This window comes from Pleurodeles waltl, chromosome 4_1, assembly GCF_031143425.1.
Source record: "Pleurodeles waltl isolate 20211129_DDA chromosome 4_1, aPleWal1.hap1.20221129, whole genome shotgun sequence".
Lineage (NCBI taxonomy): Eukaryota > Metazoa > Chordata > Amphibia > Caudata > Salamandridae > Pleurodeles > Pleurodeles waltl.
In genome coordinates, this window is record NC_090442.1 from 214999818 (window position 1) to 215019610 (window position 19793).

General features: G+C 41.8%; 1 protein-coding gene across 1 annotated transcript in view; it reads left to right on the top strand.

Annotated features, from left to right (window-relative positions):
- Positions 1–19793, top strand: part of TEAD4 (TEA domain transcription factor 4) — a 421536-nt gene that overhangs the window by 300203 nt on the left and 101540 nt on the right. The window contains exons 6-7 of the mRNA XM_069227506.1: positions 7354–7415; positions 11327–11457. Coding sequence (XP_069083607.1) covers positions 7354–7415; positions 11327–11457 — 193 coding nt within the window. The remainder of the gene's footprint in view (positions 1–7353; positions 7416–11326; positions 11458–19793) is intronic.

The window sequence follows — 19793 nt, forward strand, 5'->3', positions numbered from 1 at the left end:
GTGTGAGTATCAGGACTCTGACACTGGTCCAGCTCACCCACCTTGTCACCAAAGAGGCTAGTGTAAGCGATACCTGGAGGGATTGGGAAATATCTCAAGTCCTGCATAGAGCATTTGTCTGACCCTGGTATGGATTCTTCTCCTATTCTGCAGATTACATATCTCTGGTCCTATCAGAAGTAAAGAAAGGCAATGTTAACTCAGCAGTCTTCTGGGAGTAACTATATTTAGGATATTGCCTTATGATCTTTAAGAGTTGGACAACCTTCTGCAGATATGTGTACATTATGCAAATTAAGTGATTCTCCTGTAACACATAACACAATGGTTTTCTTAGATTCCAGCTCCTTTTATAGCATTAGTGTAATACGCATGCAATTTCTATATGTATGTCACCGAAACTACCATATAGTAAAAGGACAATGAATGTAACTTGGAGAATGGTTGTATAGCCCTACCAATATCCGAGTTCCAAGTCTTTCATGTGAAAGGCTTTTTAATGTTGCATCATGAAGCAATTCAACTCATCTAGAATTGTTCAAATAGTTAGCTTTCAGAAACACAATATTGATCTTGTAGAATCTTCCATATCCTTAAATGATAGTGTCGAATTTCTGGGTGAAAGCCATCCTCAACTAAAATATTCCAAGCCCTGAAGTGAGAGACAAAGGAAAAACTGATACAATAATGGTCATAGAGGAAACTTCCATCAAGCAGAGTGAAACACAAGTAGATGGAAAGCAATGAAACAAGAATCTTCTTGGATAGCGTATTAATGTACAGAAAGTTCAAAAATTGTAGCCACTAACCATTTAATTTGCATTCCCATTTGAGGTGCACAGTCTTACATGACATCAGCCCCTTTCTTGGCTGGAAAAATGAGCAAATCTCTTGTAGAAATGGGGTCTTTGGTTGACAGTCAGGTTACCCCCTGTTCAAGCAAGGACCCTCACTCTAGTCAGGGTAAAAGAGAATCACCCTCAGCTAACCCCTGCCTATCGCCCTTGGTAGCTTGGCAGAGCAATAGGCTTAACTTCGTAGTGCTAGCTGTAAAGTATTTGTACCAAAACACACAGTAACTTAATGAAAACACTACAAAATGACACTCACGAGCGAGACCTTGCGTTGTTTCCCCCTTCTGTCGAGTCTGCATGCGTCGGTTCTTCTCTCCGCACGAGAGTGATGCGTTGATTCGGTCCACACACTGGCTCAGGCAGGCCTTGCGTTGTTTTTGCGTGCACAACAATGGTTCACGTCAGAAATCCAGCCGCACGATGATCCGAAAACCACGTAGCGCGGGTTGCGACCTCCCAGCCTCCATCAGCGATGCTGCGTGTCGCTTCTCCTGCTCCGTATGTTGATTCTTCGGTCGCGTTTCCGGTGACGGTCGATTTTCAGCCACGGAGCCGGCGGCGCGTCTCTTCTTCGCCTGCAGATCGGGGTTGTGTTGATCTTTTCCCCGTACGGCGCTCTGTGCGTGGATTTCTTCCTCTTAGGCTGCCAGCTTCTCCTTTCTGGGTCCCAGGAACTGTATGGGCACTGTAGGGCAGAGTAGGAGTCTCTCCAGAGACTCCAGGTGCTAGCAGAGATAAGTCTTTGCTGTCCTGGAGACTTCAAACAACAGGAGGCAAGCTCTAAATCAAGCCCGTGGAGAGTTCTTCTCAAGATGGAAGGCACACAAAGTCCAGTCTTTGCCCTCTTACTCTGGCAGAAGCAGCAACTGCAGGACAGCTCCACAAAGCACAGTCACAGGCAGGACAGCTCTTCTTCCTCAGCTCTTCAGCTCTTCTCCAGGCAGAGGTTGCTCTTGTTTCCAGAAGTGTTTCTAAAGTCTGTGGTTTTGGGTGCCCTTCTTATACCCAATTTCTCCTTTGAAGTAGGCCTACTTCAAAGTAAATTCTCTTTTGAATGTGAAATCCTGCCTTTCCCAGGCCAGCCCCCAGACACTGTCCAGGGGGTTGGACACAGCATTGTGTGAGGTCAGGCACAGCCCTTTTAGGTGTGAGTGACCACTCCTCCTCTCCCTCCTAGCACAGATGGCTCATCAGGATATGCAGGCTACACCCCAGCTCCCTTTGTGTCACTGTCTAGTGTGAGGTGCAGCTAGCCCAACTGTCAAACTGACCCAGACAGGGAATCCACAAACAGGCAGAGTCACAGAAATGGTATAAGCAAGAAAATGCTCACTTTCTAAAAGTGCCATTTTCAAACACACAATCTTAAAATCAACTTTACTAAAAGATCTATTTTTAAATTGTAAGCTCAGAGACCCCAAACTCCACATGTCCATCCGCTCCCAAAGGGAATCTACACTTTAATCAGATTTAAAGGTAGCCCCCATGTTAACCTATGAGAGGAACAGGCCTTGCAACAGTGAAAAACGAATTTAGCAATATTTCACTGTCAGGACATATAAAACACATTACTATATGTCCCACCTTAACCATGCACTGCACCCTGCCATTGGGGCTACCCAGGGCCTACCTTAGGGGTGCCTTACATGTAAGAGGACTGAAGGTTTAGGCCTAGCAAGTGGGTACACTTGCCAAGTCGAATTTACAGTTAAAACTGCACACACAGACACTGCAATGGCAGGTCTGAGACATGATTACAGAGCTACTTATGTGGGTGGCACAACCAGTGCTGCAGGCCCACTAGTAACATTTGATTTACAGGCCCTCTCAGCTCTAGTGCACTTTACTAGGGACTTACTAGTAAATCAACTATGCCAATCATGGATAAACCAATTACATACAATTTACACAGAGAGCATATGCACTTTAGCACTGGTTAGCAGTGGTAAAGTGCTCAGAGTTCAAAAGCCAACAGCAACAGGTCAGAAAAAATAGGAGGCAGGAGGCAAAAAAATTAGGGATGACCCAGCATAAGCAAAAACGTCCAACATCTCTACATTCAGAACATCCTCCATATTGGTTGGAAACATGGAATGTTACCGTTGCTGCATTCAGAATCATAAACGTTAATTCAAGTAATTCACTAGACATGGAAATATTCTGGGAAGGCACTGTATCAAGGAAGCATATATAATTTTATGACCACGTCCTAACATGCATCTTGCCCCATCTGCGTTTACTGGCACCTGTTGTGAGCCCTGTCTTACGGTGACAACGGGTGAGACTGCGTTGATGTCCCTGACTGCAGTTTTCCAGGTTGCTTATCTGATTAGTTATGTTGTGCTCTCCTGAGTCACATGCACTTGTAGTAGCGCACCACCTTAAGACTTCAATGTTCATCTACAAGGTTCCCTTTCCTTAACTTCACATTAAATCTCACCACCTTAGGGTTTCCCTTGTTTATTGATAGATTAATCCTTATTAATTTGGTCAATGCATTCTCTTGTGTTGCACGGGTGAGGTTGTTAACTGCAGAGAGTAGAAGAGGAGTCTGTTTTTACTCAATCTCATATAAATGATGAAGGGCCTGATTTAGAGTTTTGCAGACGGGTTACTCCATCTCAAATGTGACGGATATCCCGTCCGCCATGTTACGATGTCCATAGGATAAAATGGAATCTTAATACAGTGAATGGGGTATCAGTCACATTTGTGACGGAGTAACACATCCACCAAACTCTAAATCAGGCCCTAGGTGTTTCTATGAAATCTTTTATGTCTAACCTCCACTTTCCCCTTAAATTCTGATTCTACATATCTTAAAGTGGCATTCAGTTAATGCTGCAGTTAAACTAGCATCTGCAACAATTGTTTGACCCTTTTTTTAGCCTAATTAGTTTTTACAATGTTAATAAATTCATTTAGCTCAATAAAGTATAGTAAAACCTTCTTCTTGATTTAATTGAAGATGCACCTAGGCACTAGAAACAAAAGCTTTAGTCTATCATACGTGTTTGGTTAAACTACTCATTGATAGCGCCATTAACCCATTTGCCCAGGATCAACTTTTGTTGACAATTATTAATCATGATCATGGCACTTTAGTAACTGTGGAAATCTATGTCCTCAAGTGATATTTCCCTTTGACTGGGAAAGTAAAATGTGTTAATTGACCATTATCGCCTTAACCATCTAAAGGCAATCGATTTACCTGAAAATATACATCAATGTATCTATTGAAAAGGGCAGCTGCGAGTAGACGGTATTGGTCCATGTATCGCTAAAACTATCTAATCATATGATTTCTGTTTAGGAAAGGCATTCCTATTGGTTGTCCTTATTCCACGTCTGTTCAAAAAGGCGTAAACATTCAATATTTATTTTATATTATTTTTCCCTCTGATTACAAATACCAGTCAACGAACTGCATATTTTTTTCACAGCAATTCTTCAGGGCCATTTCATGTATCATGCACTACAACACCAACATTCAGCTCTAGTCTTCTTTTAAAAATTCTGTCTCATGTCACTGCTGTAGGAATATTTTAAGTATTCACTTGTTTGTAAAAGATGACTTACACCGGTCTGGGTTCTCTGGGCCCTGCCGGGTGTTAGTATACGTTGCATGTGGTCTTGGGTACCAGACTGTAGTTGAAGGGAAGGGTGTGGTGGGACATTGTTCTGTTTGGAGCGGGATTACTTTGCAAACAATGCCAGGCTGAATAAGTGAGAGACAGGAAGAGGTGAGGACACAGGAGGAGAGGGCCAGAGGTTTGATGACATGAGGTCGGAAGGTGAGGACGAGGGCACAGAAGAGCTTTACAGAGTTGGAAATAACAAGGACATTCAGGGAGACTGTAAAGAAGGGGGGTGCTGACTTATCCCAGGACAATAGGCAAACTGTGGAGAGTGGGCCTGCTTTTGTGGATCCCAGAGCGGGGGTATTTACCAAAGTAATCAGCAAGTGCTTGGAATAGATTACAGTAGAGCAAGTGAATGAGAATGAATGGATGGTGAGGGAATACTGATTATGATGAGGTCAGAACAATGTGACTAAGTCCTATAGAGACAGCTGACTGTAGCTGCGTTATGGGTGCTGTAAGACTGCTGGGCAACTGTATGTCAATCTGGATCCACAGATGCAACAATGTTTGCATCCTCTGGTAAAATGACATTTCACCGTTCAGGCGTTTCCTGAGACCATTTGTATGGCTTTAAGGTATGATCAGTGCAGTGAATATTACAGGACGAGCTCAGGTACCATTTGACTCCGAGATTGGGGAGTATACATAGGGTAGAATGAGTAGTGGTGAGGATCTTTGAGATTATTTCATTAATTATGCGAACACATGAATATCATTGTAAAATGATTTTCCAGATACATTTCTCATTAGTGAAAGTCTAATATAGTATAGCATGCCCTGCTCACTCATATCTTTATCCCATTATATCACTGCCACACACATTGGTTCACAGACATGATATATGTGTCCTTATCACATATTTATTGTGGCTCAAGTGTATGCCCGAAGAGACTTTTACGCTAAAAAGCTGAGGCCCCACAGATTGGTCGGTGGGTTTAAGTGCTCACCATATAATTTTACATTCAAGCTTAAACCAAGCTATGTACCGAGAATGCGAAATGTATCATATATAACCACGTCTGTTACAATTTAAGCACTGACTTATTTTCATTCTGACACCTTGATGCTTAATTTTTAAGACTGTCATTCTGGCTCAGTGAGCATCTCCGGCAACATACACATTGTTTCTCCTGAATTCCATAAATAAACCTTGGCTTTTTCTATATTGTGTCTGCGCATTCAGTATCTAACTTGTTTAATTGTAGTGCCCTCCCTATGCTGAACATTACTGATTCATTTATTTTCCTAAATAATGAGCTAGACTGGAGATCCACGTTGTTTGCTTTTCAAGATGGCTCTGTGAGTTGAGTGTTCAGTGTATGACCAGGAAGTCACTAGTTTCAATCTGCTCATAACTTTAAAGGTCCATTAAGCGATGTGCGGGGATAGTGCTTAGAAGTACATGCAAACACCCAGAAGCAGCCTTGGTTCGTTCGTTTATGCAGAGCCATTATTGACGGATATTTGTAAAATGTTGTGTCCATGGGACTGCAGCAAAGATGCGCTTTGAGTGAACGCAGGAAAGGCATGGGGAGGAAAGACACAGCACAGCGCTGAGAGGGTGCACTTTTATTCACACAACATACATTTAAAAGCATTTTTACTTACCTCAGCTAACAGGGGAGGGCATATTCACATTTTTATTATACTAATTAGTGTAATAAGAATTGACAGAAAACAAAGAGTGGAGCCTCAACTGACCTCCTGCTGCCCCCGTGTTCCTAGCACTGAATTTTCCTCCTCTGAAGCCAGGGGTCTCAAAGGGCAAGCCCGGGGTTGCAAAGGCAGTGCCAGGGCTTGCAAAGGGAAAGCCAGAGATCGCACAGGCAGTGCCAGGGGTTACAAAGGGTAAGCCAGAGGTCCTAAAGGCAGTGCCAGGGGTTACAAAGGGTAAGCCAGAGGTCGCAAAGGCAGTGCCAGGGGTTACAAAGAGTAAGCCAGAGGTCGCAGCTACAACTCCTGGCGACCCCTAAATTTCATCCATGGTCTCCAACCCTTTCTTTAATATTAGTTGCTTATGTTGAATAAAAGTCATCCCGAGCTACTAATCTTTTTTTTTTAAAGATGGAAAGAAGCTCACTGCCTCACATCCAAGAAAATGTGGTGCACGGTTACACTTACTTCAGTAAAGGTCTTTAATTTTCAGCACTGTTGGTGCAGCCAGGGCTGTGTATCTCTAGGCACGTGTTTCAGGACTGCTGTCCTTCTTCAGTAGAGACTAACATGTTTTTTAGAGGTGCTGAGAATGCAGCTCACAGACTTCTCAGGTCTCTGTACCACTCACTGAATGCAGATGCATCAACCAGAGCTCATCGGCTCGAGGGAGCCGTATCGAATAAAGGAAAGGCGAACACTGCCTCACATCCCGGCACTATGGTCTAGAGCCCAACAGAAACAATAATTTGTATTTCAATATTCTACTCCATTATGTAGCACCTACATGTATTAGCATTATCAGGCAGGAGAGCGCTAATCATCCAAGACACCAGATCACCCAGAGGATGGTGGAAAAAGGCATTAATGATGCATCCAAAGCTCTTTCCAATGGCAGTGCCTGCTCATTCTTTTTGTTTTTTAAGTGCTTGGACTTCATATTTTTGTTTGTTTGCTCCCTTGCTGATGTCGGTCTTTCTTGTATTGTTCTCTTTTTCAAACATTGTTGTGAAATAGCAGAGACACTGAGCATTAACACGGACGCAAAAAAACCAACATTAATATGTATAATGCACATGAAATATTTGATAAGATTATGATATTTTGGCTGTCACACATAAAACTACTGATTGACTCGGATCAGAGTAATTTCATCCATTCATTCACAAATCATGTTGTTTTTTTCTTATGTTCTCTCTTAGTGTGAAACCTTTTGCTCAACAGACATATGCTGTGCAGACTTCACTTCCTCTTCATATGCCAGGTATGTAAGTTGTGTTAGTCAAAGTGATAGTATCATGAGAAATCTTTCTCATCAACCTCGTCAGTGCTTTATTTGCATTATTATTCAGGACTCAAATGAGAGTCTCATCCAATCAAAGTCAGGTGATGTGCTGAATTTAGAGCAGGTATTTATTTCAATTGTTTTGAAAGGTTTCCTACAGCTTTATGGTAACCTTACGAAAGTTCAGATAAACAGCAAAAAACAGAGTCTGTGCCATTATCAAGGGTGGGTGGAGTCTAATCAGATGCAAGGATGGATCATTGCTATATTTTGGGAATGTGGGCCAGGTGTAGGGATTCTCTTGGGCGAATGATAGATCAGTGACTGGTCTTAATTATAACATTGTAAGGGTGACTTTAATGCGTGGACACAGGTCCATTCCTTTATTATCTAAAAACAGATGAGGTCTTGCAGGTTATTTTTTGCAATGCCTGACAAATTGCGCCTTTACATGATACACAAGATACTCAACAAGTAACTTGATATCCTTCTTTATGACTGTGTATGTTTTCCCTAAGTTACTGAAGCTCCTAGAAGCAGATCTATGGCCCAAATATGGGTTCTACAAGAAGTCAAATGTTGATATCCTTTGAATGAAACTACTGCAAACTTCACTGTGTGAGCTACCTATCTTATGTAGCAGAGATAATTACTTCTGATTTGGACTTGGTATTATTGCACAAATTATATGCTCACAAGTTTTACTAAGTGGTTATTTATTGGGTTACAAGAGTCAAAAATATGATATTACAGTTCCTTGTCCCTGGTAAATCACTGGATTATGATGGTATAAACATAAAGGTTCCAAAATAGGTTACAAATGAGGTGCACCAATCACATGGAAGCCAAACAGATCCTCGTTTGAAGATCCACAAATCATTACTTATTCTTCGGTTTGCTTTTGAATTCCTAACAATGCTATCCACAAAATAAATGTGCTGTTTCTGTCTTTTATTTGTAATTTGAACCCTACATTTATTTTCAATTAATAATTCAGCAGCTCTTTAATCACTAAAGTTCATTATTTTGACAAACTCAACAAGGTTCCATTACAGAGAGCTTGTGAATGGTAAGTTTATTGTAAACTGTACTGCCTACCCTTCAAGGGGGCAGTTCTGGTGAAACACCATAAAAACCTTGATTTAGTGCTCAGTGTCCTAACTTGCCTGAAAAGGGATCATCTTCTTCAAATGTCCATGAAATATCTGCTTGCACTATAATACATTAGGATATGTATTACCTTATTTCCCCTTCCTTTCCATTATCTTTAAAGGAAGTAGGCCCTCTAGTCTGCACCAAGGTGTTTACGTTCGGAGACTACTAGACGCAAACCTTCATTGTCTCTATTATTTGTAATTGGCCAACATTCCAAGTCTCTGTCCCCATTACTTATTTTGTCCACCCGAATTCTTCTTTAGTTAGAAACTAAATTTAATCAATGTGGCAATAGGCAACAGAGAGACACTCCCTTATATAAAGTGTCTATCAAATTCTGTTTAAAACCCATATATAAATGATGATCTATGTAGCATTTCTACAAGGAGCATCTGTGACCAATGTCTTGAAGTAAAAAGTGTGGTCAATACAACCAAAGAAACCTGGTTAAGTCACCAATATGTTGCTTGATATCAGTTCAGTCTTTCATGTATGTTCCCGATTACAAAGAAGATTTTGATACAGTTTAGAATAGCATTTTTTTTGTAAATGAAGTGTTTCCTAATTACAAGAGATTCCCATTGCAAGAAGATGGAGATAGTAAGAAGCATGGGACAAAATTATGTTAAATATATTTTACATAAACCAGAGTAGAGAGGAACCCAAGAAACTTAATAGAGGGATAAATAGTGGCTGGGATATTCAGAGTCAAGAGGGAACTCTAGAGACTTACTAGAATGAGAGAGTGGATTTAATACAAGGGTATCTCCCGATGCGCTTGCTGAATTGAAACAGGCTAATTTTTCTTTGTAAACAACACTAACTCTGTCTTTGATGGGTTTAACTTTAGAAAGTGCTGAACAATCTCAGCCTCAATGAACCATATGGCCTGACGTAATAGCATAATATCCTCCACGGTGGTGACTCTCGGGTAAGTTTGAGTGTGTTGGGAACACCCCCATCCTGCTAAGGAATGAGACAGAATGAATTTGAAGGTCAATCCCACAGTCTCCCAGAGTTAGAAATATAATGCAGAACTCTAAGGGAGGGTCCCTGCGCAGGGAAAGAAGGATACTGGGATGGTAGCTCAGACTCAACAAGTATTTACCATTCCTTCATAGGAGGTGCCTTTCACGTAATTGCTCTGGATCTGGTTAAAGTCAGAGTCTTGGTTGTACCTTAAAGCAAGAAGTTGCATAACACCATTACCAGAACAAGGTTATGAGCAGGAAAGCCATATAAATGCTCTACAAGTTTGTCAAATGACATACAAATTTCATAAAGAGAGTAGGCTATGCTAAGCCCCTCATTCACATAGTAGCGCCCTGGGACCCCAAAGCAACGGCCATATAGACACAGTCAGACCACCACCATTCAGTTCAAGAATTTGGAATCTCCATAATTGAGGAAACTAGTACAAAGCGTAGAAAGCCTGAGAAGTATTTGTGGTGGGGATAAGCAACAGGAATACAAGAATCGAGGAAGGGAACACTAAAACAGTGGTAGGGAAAGCAAAGCCAGAAATGAACGGTGTGAGAGGTGAGCCCTATAAAACACAAAGAGTTGGCAGGCATCATCTCACTAGTTCTGATGCTGCGTATAAGGACCTAAAACAGTGTGAGTGCTCCCCTGCCTCTGCTGGCCATCACCTTAAAGAGCATATCTCTGAAGTCTCTTGTGTGCCCCAGTTGCCAAGAGCCGGTGTAATGTATTCTCCAGCTTCTCTTTAGAAATCAACAATCCAGATTTGTCTTTAGTACTTTGGTGGGATCATTTCTCTTCTGTGTTCCCATAACAGAAAACCTGACAGAGTGTTCTCCAAACAGTGAACAAAGATGCACATTTGTGGCATTGATATCCCAAAGGCCTTTTGTGCAAACAACACCAGGTGACAGACACTGCCATCATGAATATTTCGAGGACATCATCAGCAATGAGTTTGTGCTGCAGCCAGAGCAAGACCCAGATAGATAGCATCTCAGAAGATTATTTTCATTTCCTTGACCTAGGCAAACAGGTTAGCCACACACCTCTCAATAGTTTTCCCTAAAAGTGGAAGTAGGTGACTGTACAACAGTTGAACAACATTGTTTTAGTGAAGGTAATATTTTACAACTTCTACACAGGCCAGAAAACTCCTGGAAATCTTGATCAAATAGGGCATATGTATAGTTGTAGATGAGTAATGTCTGTTCTTTTTTTATATGCCAGGCTAAGGGTCTGGTTTGGGATTTAGTTTACTGTAATCTCCATCTGCCATTGCTATAAGCTATCATGCTCCACCCAAGAAGCAGAGAAAATATGCTTTAGATAAGACTATCCTCCATAACATTACTTGGTTCTCCACAATAGGGCTGATTAGAGGAGACAGTTTGAGGGGGCATATCCGGTAACTTCATATGGTGGCATTTCTGTCACAAACGTGGCCGCTGGAAATGTATCTCTGAACTGCACTACATTGCCAAATATCTAGTCCCCCTAAACATCTCACAGGCATCATAGTTACCTTTCTGTATAAGTCCCCACTTTTCAGTCTTTGACAAGGGTAAATTTGCCAGGTTATGGCCATTTGGACCATGAACCATCCAACATTTCCCTTTGTTAAAGTCTACCAATTAAATCCCTTTTTTAGGTGGCATATCCTGTAACAATAGATAGGACAGTGGTGTTATCGTCTTACTCTTGTGTTTTCATACCCTATCTTTATTAAATTGTGTTATTGTCTCTGTATTTAGGGTTTGACGCCCCTGCTGGCCTCTCAAGTGCCCAGACATCTCCTCCACGGCAAGGGCGAAGCATTGCCAGCTGCAAGCTCCACATGTTGGAGTTCTCAGCATTTTTGGAACAACAACAAGATCCAGACACAGTAAGATCCAGAACTCGGTACTAATCTCTAGGTATCTATGGTCTCTGTTTCCCTCTCTCTGCCTATCTCTCTGCCTTTTAGGGCTAAAACATAAGAAAACCAAAGTTAGAAATGAAAATAAAAAGTTGTATTGCAGAAGGAGGAAAGTTGAGAGGACAGGATAAGAATTTTCAACATGTTTGTATTATGGGTGTCTGTTGTTATCATTGGTTCACACAAAATGTAAACAAGCTAGGTAAATGTTTTTACTAGCGCCCCGCCATGCACAGTGTTGTCATCAATTATATAATTTCAGATGTTGCACTGATTATTGAAGATGTCACATAGCATGTCATGAGTCAAATAATATAGGAGGTATTTAGCAGTGCATGGCGAGGCCATGAGTCCCCAAAATACGATAAGCATAGCAAATAAGTATTTTCCTGTTTTTATAATCACAGTCAACTACTTGCAGCTAAAATTTAAGTTTGACTCCCTAATATTCAGGTGTGTATCCTGTGTGGTCTGAGCTTTCTCCATCTTTTCTTTGGAAATTTTTGCTAAGCCTGACTGTCACGAAATCAATGGTCTCCTGAGCTGTGACATTGAGTACAACACAGTTGCTGTTGGGAAGGGTTAAAAACCGATGCTAATATGTACTATGGAGCTGTCACCACCAGAGGAACTGAAGATCTCAAGAAGCAGGTGGAAGAGAATAAAGTAGTTCTGCACCTGGGAATCAAATGTTTTTAACTTTTGTGGGGTTACGCAATTGAAAGAAATTCTAAGGTGCTTTCCCTTTCTGCTGTCCTGGCAACTGAAAAATTCACTCCGCGCGATCAAGGGTTTAACAGAAACATGTCTATCATAGTCACTAATAGGCTGTATTTTGCCACATTTCTTGACTCCACTTGTGGCTGTTTTTCTTTGTTTTTTTTTAACTCTACCCATTGGGTGGAAGTGTTGGAAGCCACACTGACCTGCTCTTCTAAGAAGAAAGCACCACCTGCATGTGCTCTTGTTTCTTTCGGAGATTCTAAATGTAAGTAAACAAAATGGGATGGGGATAAGACCACTTGTACCACACAAACCAGCTGGATGTGTCCACTCTCCGCTGAGACATTTGTCTGTCACACGTAATTTAACATTTATTTGCCAATAGCAAGACATTGCATACTGTTAGGCACAGCTAATGTCCTTGTGATATACCTAAATGGAGAGCAGTATGTTCAGCAACAAATATGGCAAGAGTACTTCGAGTCAATTAAGGCCTTCTTCAGAAGGCAGTGGAGAATATTAACGAGAAAACCTTGCCAAAGGCATGGTTTGTTAAGAGTTGGGCTCAATTGATCAATTTTGACTGCGACCTGCTAATGGAAACCGGTGCATCCTTTACACCACCAAAGCCTCCAGCATTATAAGTTGCACCGTCTACATCTAAAATGAATGCTAATGGATACTTAGGCCCACAGATTCCTTACCTGTAGAATATCTACAGATGCCAGACTAGATCCGGATTTTCAACAGCTATTGTTTTTGCACTCTAGTAGGTGGCGCCATTGAGCTTGCATTGCCTCAAAGTGATGGTGAAGTGATGGTTCTTTTCTTTTAGCTCCTTCGATGCAGATCTGGAGTTCTTCTCTCAACGTTGTCAGTTGCACTGATGCCAAATTTCCTGAACTCAACAGTGTGCCAAGGTGCGATGACTGCAAGAAGCAGATGTTGGTCATGGATCTGCAAAGCTTTTGTCTGCTGTGCCTCGGTTCGGGTCATGACTTGAAGTTGTGAGACAGATAAGCTCTGATGCCTTGGAAGGCTGTCAGAATGCTGGAACGAAACTCTACGTGGCAGACCACAAGAGATGATCACGCTAGAAACAATCATCGTGATCCAGCTACAAGTCACAAGACCAATCACACTCCACATTGCAGGGCCTCTGTCATGTTAAGTCATAGAGAAGTCCAACTTCATGTCACGCCATAATGATGAGATGGCTATGAAATCACCAAAGCACGCCCTCCAATGTTGGATGATCCCCAGCCTCTCTCACGACACAGATGCTACAGGAGGCCATGGACAGCTCGGATTGAGATGCAGTTGAGGGGCTTCAGAATGCACAATAAAATGATGACGATAATGAGGAGACAGTTAATTTACTCCGCCCTCACTGATGGTTTTTGCTTGAGCTTAACAAAATCTTGTATTCTAGTCACTTCTCCTGAGACTGAATTATAATTGTTTCTAGGTCCAAACACAGAGGAAAGCGCCTCTTTTATGGTTATCTTCAGAGCAGTACAAGTACTTCATTTACAAATGCAAATTATTCACACAAAACCAGATTTGTTGGTGGAAATCTAACAGCTTAGGTCTTCCACATCTGAGCCCTGACGCCTTAATAGACACCTTGGTGGCATCTTGGATGAAGATCTACTCCTCTCCCCTCTCAGTAACCTATTAGCTAGACAACATAGGTCAGCCCCTGAAACCCACATTTTCTCACCTAGTATTCGACTGTGAAACGTTTGGTAGTCCAAGTGTCCACACAAGGTTATCCCAGTTCTTTTTGCTTCTGCACCACCCAATAGGGAGTCAAAGCCCATTGATGCATTTAGCAAAAGTGTATTTTTTTATCACCAGTATGGCCCTGGAGCCCCTACGTGCTGTCAGTTTCTTGGACTGCCATACACATGTCCAGCGAGATCTTGCCAGTTGTCCCAATGACTTTAGAAGCGTTGTAGCCCAAACAATTTTCTTACAAACAATATGATGCAAAATGTGGATATAAATCTGGCTTTGACACAACAGACTGTCTTTGCCATGACTTGGCTATGAGGGTCACGATCAGGCATGCGTGGATGGAAGCTACTGGGTTCTATGATAATGCTTTTCAGCTCTATTTGTGATTTTGGAGTGGATGACTGTGTTGATGGTGTATGTACAAGGACGATCAGACCTGCGCTTCAGGTTGTAGATTAATGTAGCATGCATTTTTTTTCATAAACCCCACTATATGGACAGGGTTGCACCATTGATTTACAAGTGTAAATTAGAGACTGATGATGTTTGCATCCTTGTCCTGATGAGAGGTGTTCATTAGTACTACTACAGTTGAAACGTCAAAATTATAACATCGAGTTATATATGATTCTCTCCATAACTGTGAATGAATTTTTAGATTAAACTGCTGTTGTAGCCCTCTGTCTATTTTACTGTGTAGGTCTCAATTGCAGAGATGTTTGCTCGTTAAGAGCACTGCACCATCTGCAGTACTATTTCCCATATAGATTGTGTGATAACTAATATGCTTTGAATCACATATACTACATGAGTGGATCGCCTGTTCTCTGTTTCTTCTATCCACTCACAAGAGGCCACCCAGGACGCAGTGGTGTAAAAAGGCCTTTCCAATCCTGCAACAAGCCCAGCACATTGATGATACTAACTTGATGTTAGGGGCTCAATCCTGGCTCTTAGTAAGGTTGGTTCTGAGGCTTCTTGGGCTGCTGGCCTTGAGCATTCTCCTGTCCCTTCTGCTCATTAGCACATGCAGGCCTTGTAGTTGAAACTCTGTTTCTGAAGGGTCGCAGCTCTGGGGTTGCCTGTCGGACAACATCTGCATCTGAAAGGAAACAGCTCAGGTTCTTCAGTGGTGGCAGGTTGAACAACATTTCATAAAGCACGCTATTTTACCTACTGCATCTACAGTTCATATTAGTGACAGATGCATTGTTGGTGGCTTGGAGCTGTCATCCGGGTGTGGTCTTCAGTGGATCAAAATCACCACATCAATGTCTTGAGGTTCATGCTGTTAGGTTGACTTTGAAAACATTCCTTTTGTCCATCAGAGAGGGACAGTGCAGGCCCTGACTAACAACGTGACTGCCATGTGGCACTGCAACAAGCATGGTAGTATGGGGTCTTGAATCATGTGCCAGGAGAATCACCGTCTTTGGAGAGTGATGGACCAGCAAGGGATATCTCTGGGAGGAAATCATCTGGCAGGATGATCCACACCAGAACGGACAAGCTCAGCAGATGTCAGCTGCCAGTCCATGAATGGTGTCTTCATCCCGGGGTGGATCGGGACATCTTTGTAAAGTAGGGTGTGCCCTGGCTGGATCTTTTTGCCACTGTCAAGAGTATCCACCACAAAGACCGTTGCCAACTTCTTCTGTGAGACAGTGGTACTATAGTCATGATGGAAATACTATCTTTACCATGAAGGGCTAAAAGTCTTGATAACTAGAAGATATTATACACATTGTTTGTAGCACTTTTGGCACACTAATTTAAAAATAAAGTTGTTTTAGGTAGTGGTCTATGCTGCACTGTATGCCATTCAAAAGTATTGTAATTGACACTTATTATTTTACTCAAATTATTGTTATTCACAATGAAAAAAATGTTTGCAATGCCAAATATAGTTCTTTGTGTATTTGTGGCTTGAAGTGGGCATTCTGTCCAGGCGCATGGCAGACATTAATAAAGGTGGCGGGAAGGAATGACCAGGTGAGTGGGGAAATACACAACCCTACTTGGATTACCCGCCTCTCTATGTAAAATGTATTTAAAGATAATGCTTTTCTAGGATCCCGTTCTGAATATATGATTCAAATATTCACAGGTGCTTCCAACCTCTAGCGGTATCCAGGCTACCTGGAAATATGACAGCTAGTCCGATTGTCATTCACTATGTTACCTTAGAGTTAGGATATTTTTATTTTTATAACTGGGGATAACGATGCTTCATTACACAGTTCATATTAATAAGTCTAGTTTGAAGATGGCACAGTGCAATGGCTGTATGCTCAGGTGTCATTATAGAGAATATTTATGTTCTAACACTCCTATCGTCCTGACTGCTCTGATGAATATTGTAAGTGTATTTGGGGCATCTGATCTAGTGAGAGCAACATACACGCTTTCGTTTTTGCTTAAGTAATTAACTAAAAATCTTGTAAGTAAGTCTGTGTGGTAGATTGTATGGTATTGCACACTGCAGCCATATCTAACAATGTGGTTTATGTTCAAACACCATAGTAGTGTGCCATGGACTAGAGGGGTCCTTTAAAAGGGCAGCAAATATTCAAACGTTGTAAATATAGGTATCAACTGTGACCCTGACTGATCCTATTTAGAAATGAAAGGGGTCCTTGGAATTCTCAGTCTTGTCAGGGTAGTCTCTTTTTTTAATAATAGATCTATTTTGTTTAGTAATACATGTGAAAATGTTTCACATTTGCTTGAATTTAGTTCAGTTAGGTTTCATATTGACAGAGAATAGTCTAAGATATTCCTGTTGCCTTTGAAGAAGTGCCCCCCCAAAAATAAACATGTTGATTTGTGGATAAGATGCTCAGCAAAAAATGTATGAACCCCCCTTTGTATTCATAGGTGCGGCTACTGCCAGGCTAAAACTGTAGACTTACTGATAATTGTTGAACATTGTTCTGTATTTTTTCCTCCATTATTGGGTTTATTTTAGTGGCAAAAATTAGTGCCAGAGAAGGGGCAGGCAGAAGTTTGCTGTTCTTGGCAAGTGGAATATTCCTCCATCTGCAAGACTACAGAAGCATGTGAGGGCGATTACAACCAGAGACAATTACGTGTCATTGAGGGGAAGTAGGGTGCGTTTGAGTGGATAACGGGTAATAGCAAAATGGTGAAGAGGTGAGTGTTAACACCAGGCACGGTAAAAATGACTAAGGGGCCGATTGCAAGTTTGGCGGGACCGCCAAACTCACTAGGACGACGGCACCCCCATGACGTGGGCACCCCCGCCTTATTACAAGATTTCCGCCGGACTGACCTGGCTGACCGGTGGAAACCTTGAAATATAGCGTTCTTGCCAATCAGACTGGCGGGAACAGTGCTACAAGATAGCACTTGGCAGAGAACAAGGTTATAATGAGCAGGGCGGCGCTGCCTTGGCTGATTACAACCAAGACTGCAAGAAACACAAAAGCCTCAACTACCAGTGGTGTGGTAAATTGAGGAGAAAATCTGCACCAATCATTACTGATACCGCTAGTTAAATATTGCATAATTATGATTTTTTTTGTGCACCATGTGGAATCTCTATTTAATGGACGTGGAAAGCAACTGTAGGTGCTAAATACTGCACCTGAGAAAAACCCCATGTGTGTTTTTTCACCAGTTGCAATATTTGCTACTAGTGAGAAATATTCCATGCGATATGTAACACATATGCACAGTGCGCCTGCAAACTGCCATTACCAGTGCCACAGAGCCCTAGGAGCTTTGCCCACCAATATATTTACTCTAAAAAGCTTATACAGATAAGAAAAGCAGGACAGTAGGCGAAGGTACAGGGCAGTAGGCGAGGGTACATTTATGTCTGTGGACACACATTGAAGCAAGGCCATTTAGTGTGGTGGGTTCAGCCCCACACTCTGTTCTCAGTACTTACTGTCACCCTCCCACAACAACTGTACCCTTGCTGCAATAACCTGATACACAACAGCACCATGGACTTGAGCAGAAAGCACAAATATAAATGTATGGACCATGACCTGGAGACATTTGTAGCTGGTTTTGCTAAACACTATGAACATCTGTTGAGGCGCCTGAATCTCAAAATACCAACAAGAATCCGTACCAATATTTGGAAAGAAATCACAATGAGCGTAAATCCAGCTTACTCATATCCACAAGAGGAATTAAAGAAGAGGTACAATTACCACAAATGGGATACTGGGCATAGTTGAGGAGAAACTACTCTCTTACTTTTCCGGAAAATAAGGATTCAGCAAAATTCACAACATTGTCATTTCTGCTTCCTCCAGGTTTTGAGCATATTTCTTTAATAAAATAAAGTTTGGCCAAACAAAGCACTGTAAAAGGGAAAATCAGCCTAAATTGTTTGTGGAAGAACTGAATTTTGGGACAAAATCGTTTGTCTTCCAACACCCAGGCATTAGTATTGTGGTTTGGTAATGGTAAGCAGCCATGCTTTCCATGGTAACCTGGTGCCCAGTCCTTTTTTTTCCCGCCTACCAGACAGCTCTCCTGTCTGGTTTGCTAGAGACATCTTGAGGACATTCTGAAAATTGACCTAGGGATGTATTCTGTCTGTTGCTTGCCATTGGCTTTGTGCTTTGTAACGTAGGTTTTCTTGCTTTACATTTGCTGCCTTTATTTATTTTAGGCAGGCTAGCTTGAGTTTGGTCCTCCCTTGCCAAAACCTTATTCGTAGAATCCTTCCTAGTTCTCCCTTTCTGTAAATAGGGCTGGCTGTAATTCTTGTTTTTATCTCGTCATATTTGCTGTGCATTCAAAGACCAAGGTCAAATGCCAGGCAGTGTCTTCCAAGTGTGCCTGTTTAATTTCTTGCTCTGATTTCAAGGTGAGCTGATTTATGTGACAATCTTACAGGATAATGGGGGTATGAAAGAGTTTTTCTCTTATCACAGGACAACATTTAAATGAACTGTGTAAGTATTTCAGAATATATCAGAATCATGGACGTACAGATGAAGCACATTTTTTGTTATGTCTTAAGTGTGTTGAAAACAAATACTTTAATACGATCAAAACAAATCAATAAACTAGGTAATGTAATGTCCAAACATTTTAATCCGTGCACTGTGTAGTTTTAGTTGTAAAACTGTATGTATGTGCAAATGCAATGGTCATTTCAATTGAAACTGTTTTGTCTGTGAAGGCAGTATGCTACCAGACCATGAATACTCCACTCTACACCACTCCACTCTACTCTGCACCACTTCGTGCCACTGCTCTCTACACCACTCCATGCCATTGCACTCTATGCCACTTCACACTATGCCTGTCTACTTTACCCTGTACCACTCTAGTCTATGCCAATTCAATCTTTGACACTCCCACCACTCTACACATCTGCACTCTTTACCACTGCACTTTACATCACTCCAATCTAGGCCACACCAGCCTACTCTGCACAACTCCACTCTACACCGCTGTACTCTACGACACTCTGTAACTCTGCACTCTATGCCAATACACTCTATGCCAATGTACTTTACTCTGTAACACTCAACGCTATGCCCCTGCTCTCTATGACAGTCCACTGTGTGCCACTCTAATCTACTCTGCACCATTGCATTCTACCCTGCACCACTCAACTCTATGCCACTTCACTCTACTCTGAAACAATCTACTCTATGCCACTGCTCTCTACGTCACTCTACTCTGCACCACTCCACTCTGTGCCACTCTACTCTTAACCACTGCACTCTATGCCAGTGCACTCTCCACAACTGCACTCTGTCACTGCACTCTATGCCACTGCACTCTACTCAGCATCACTCTACTCTATGCCACTGTTCTCTATGCCACTCTAATCCACTCTTCTCCAC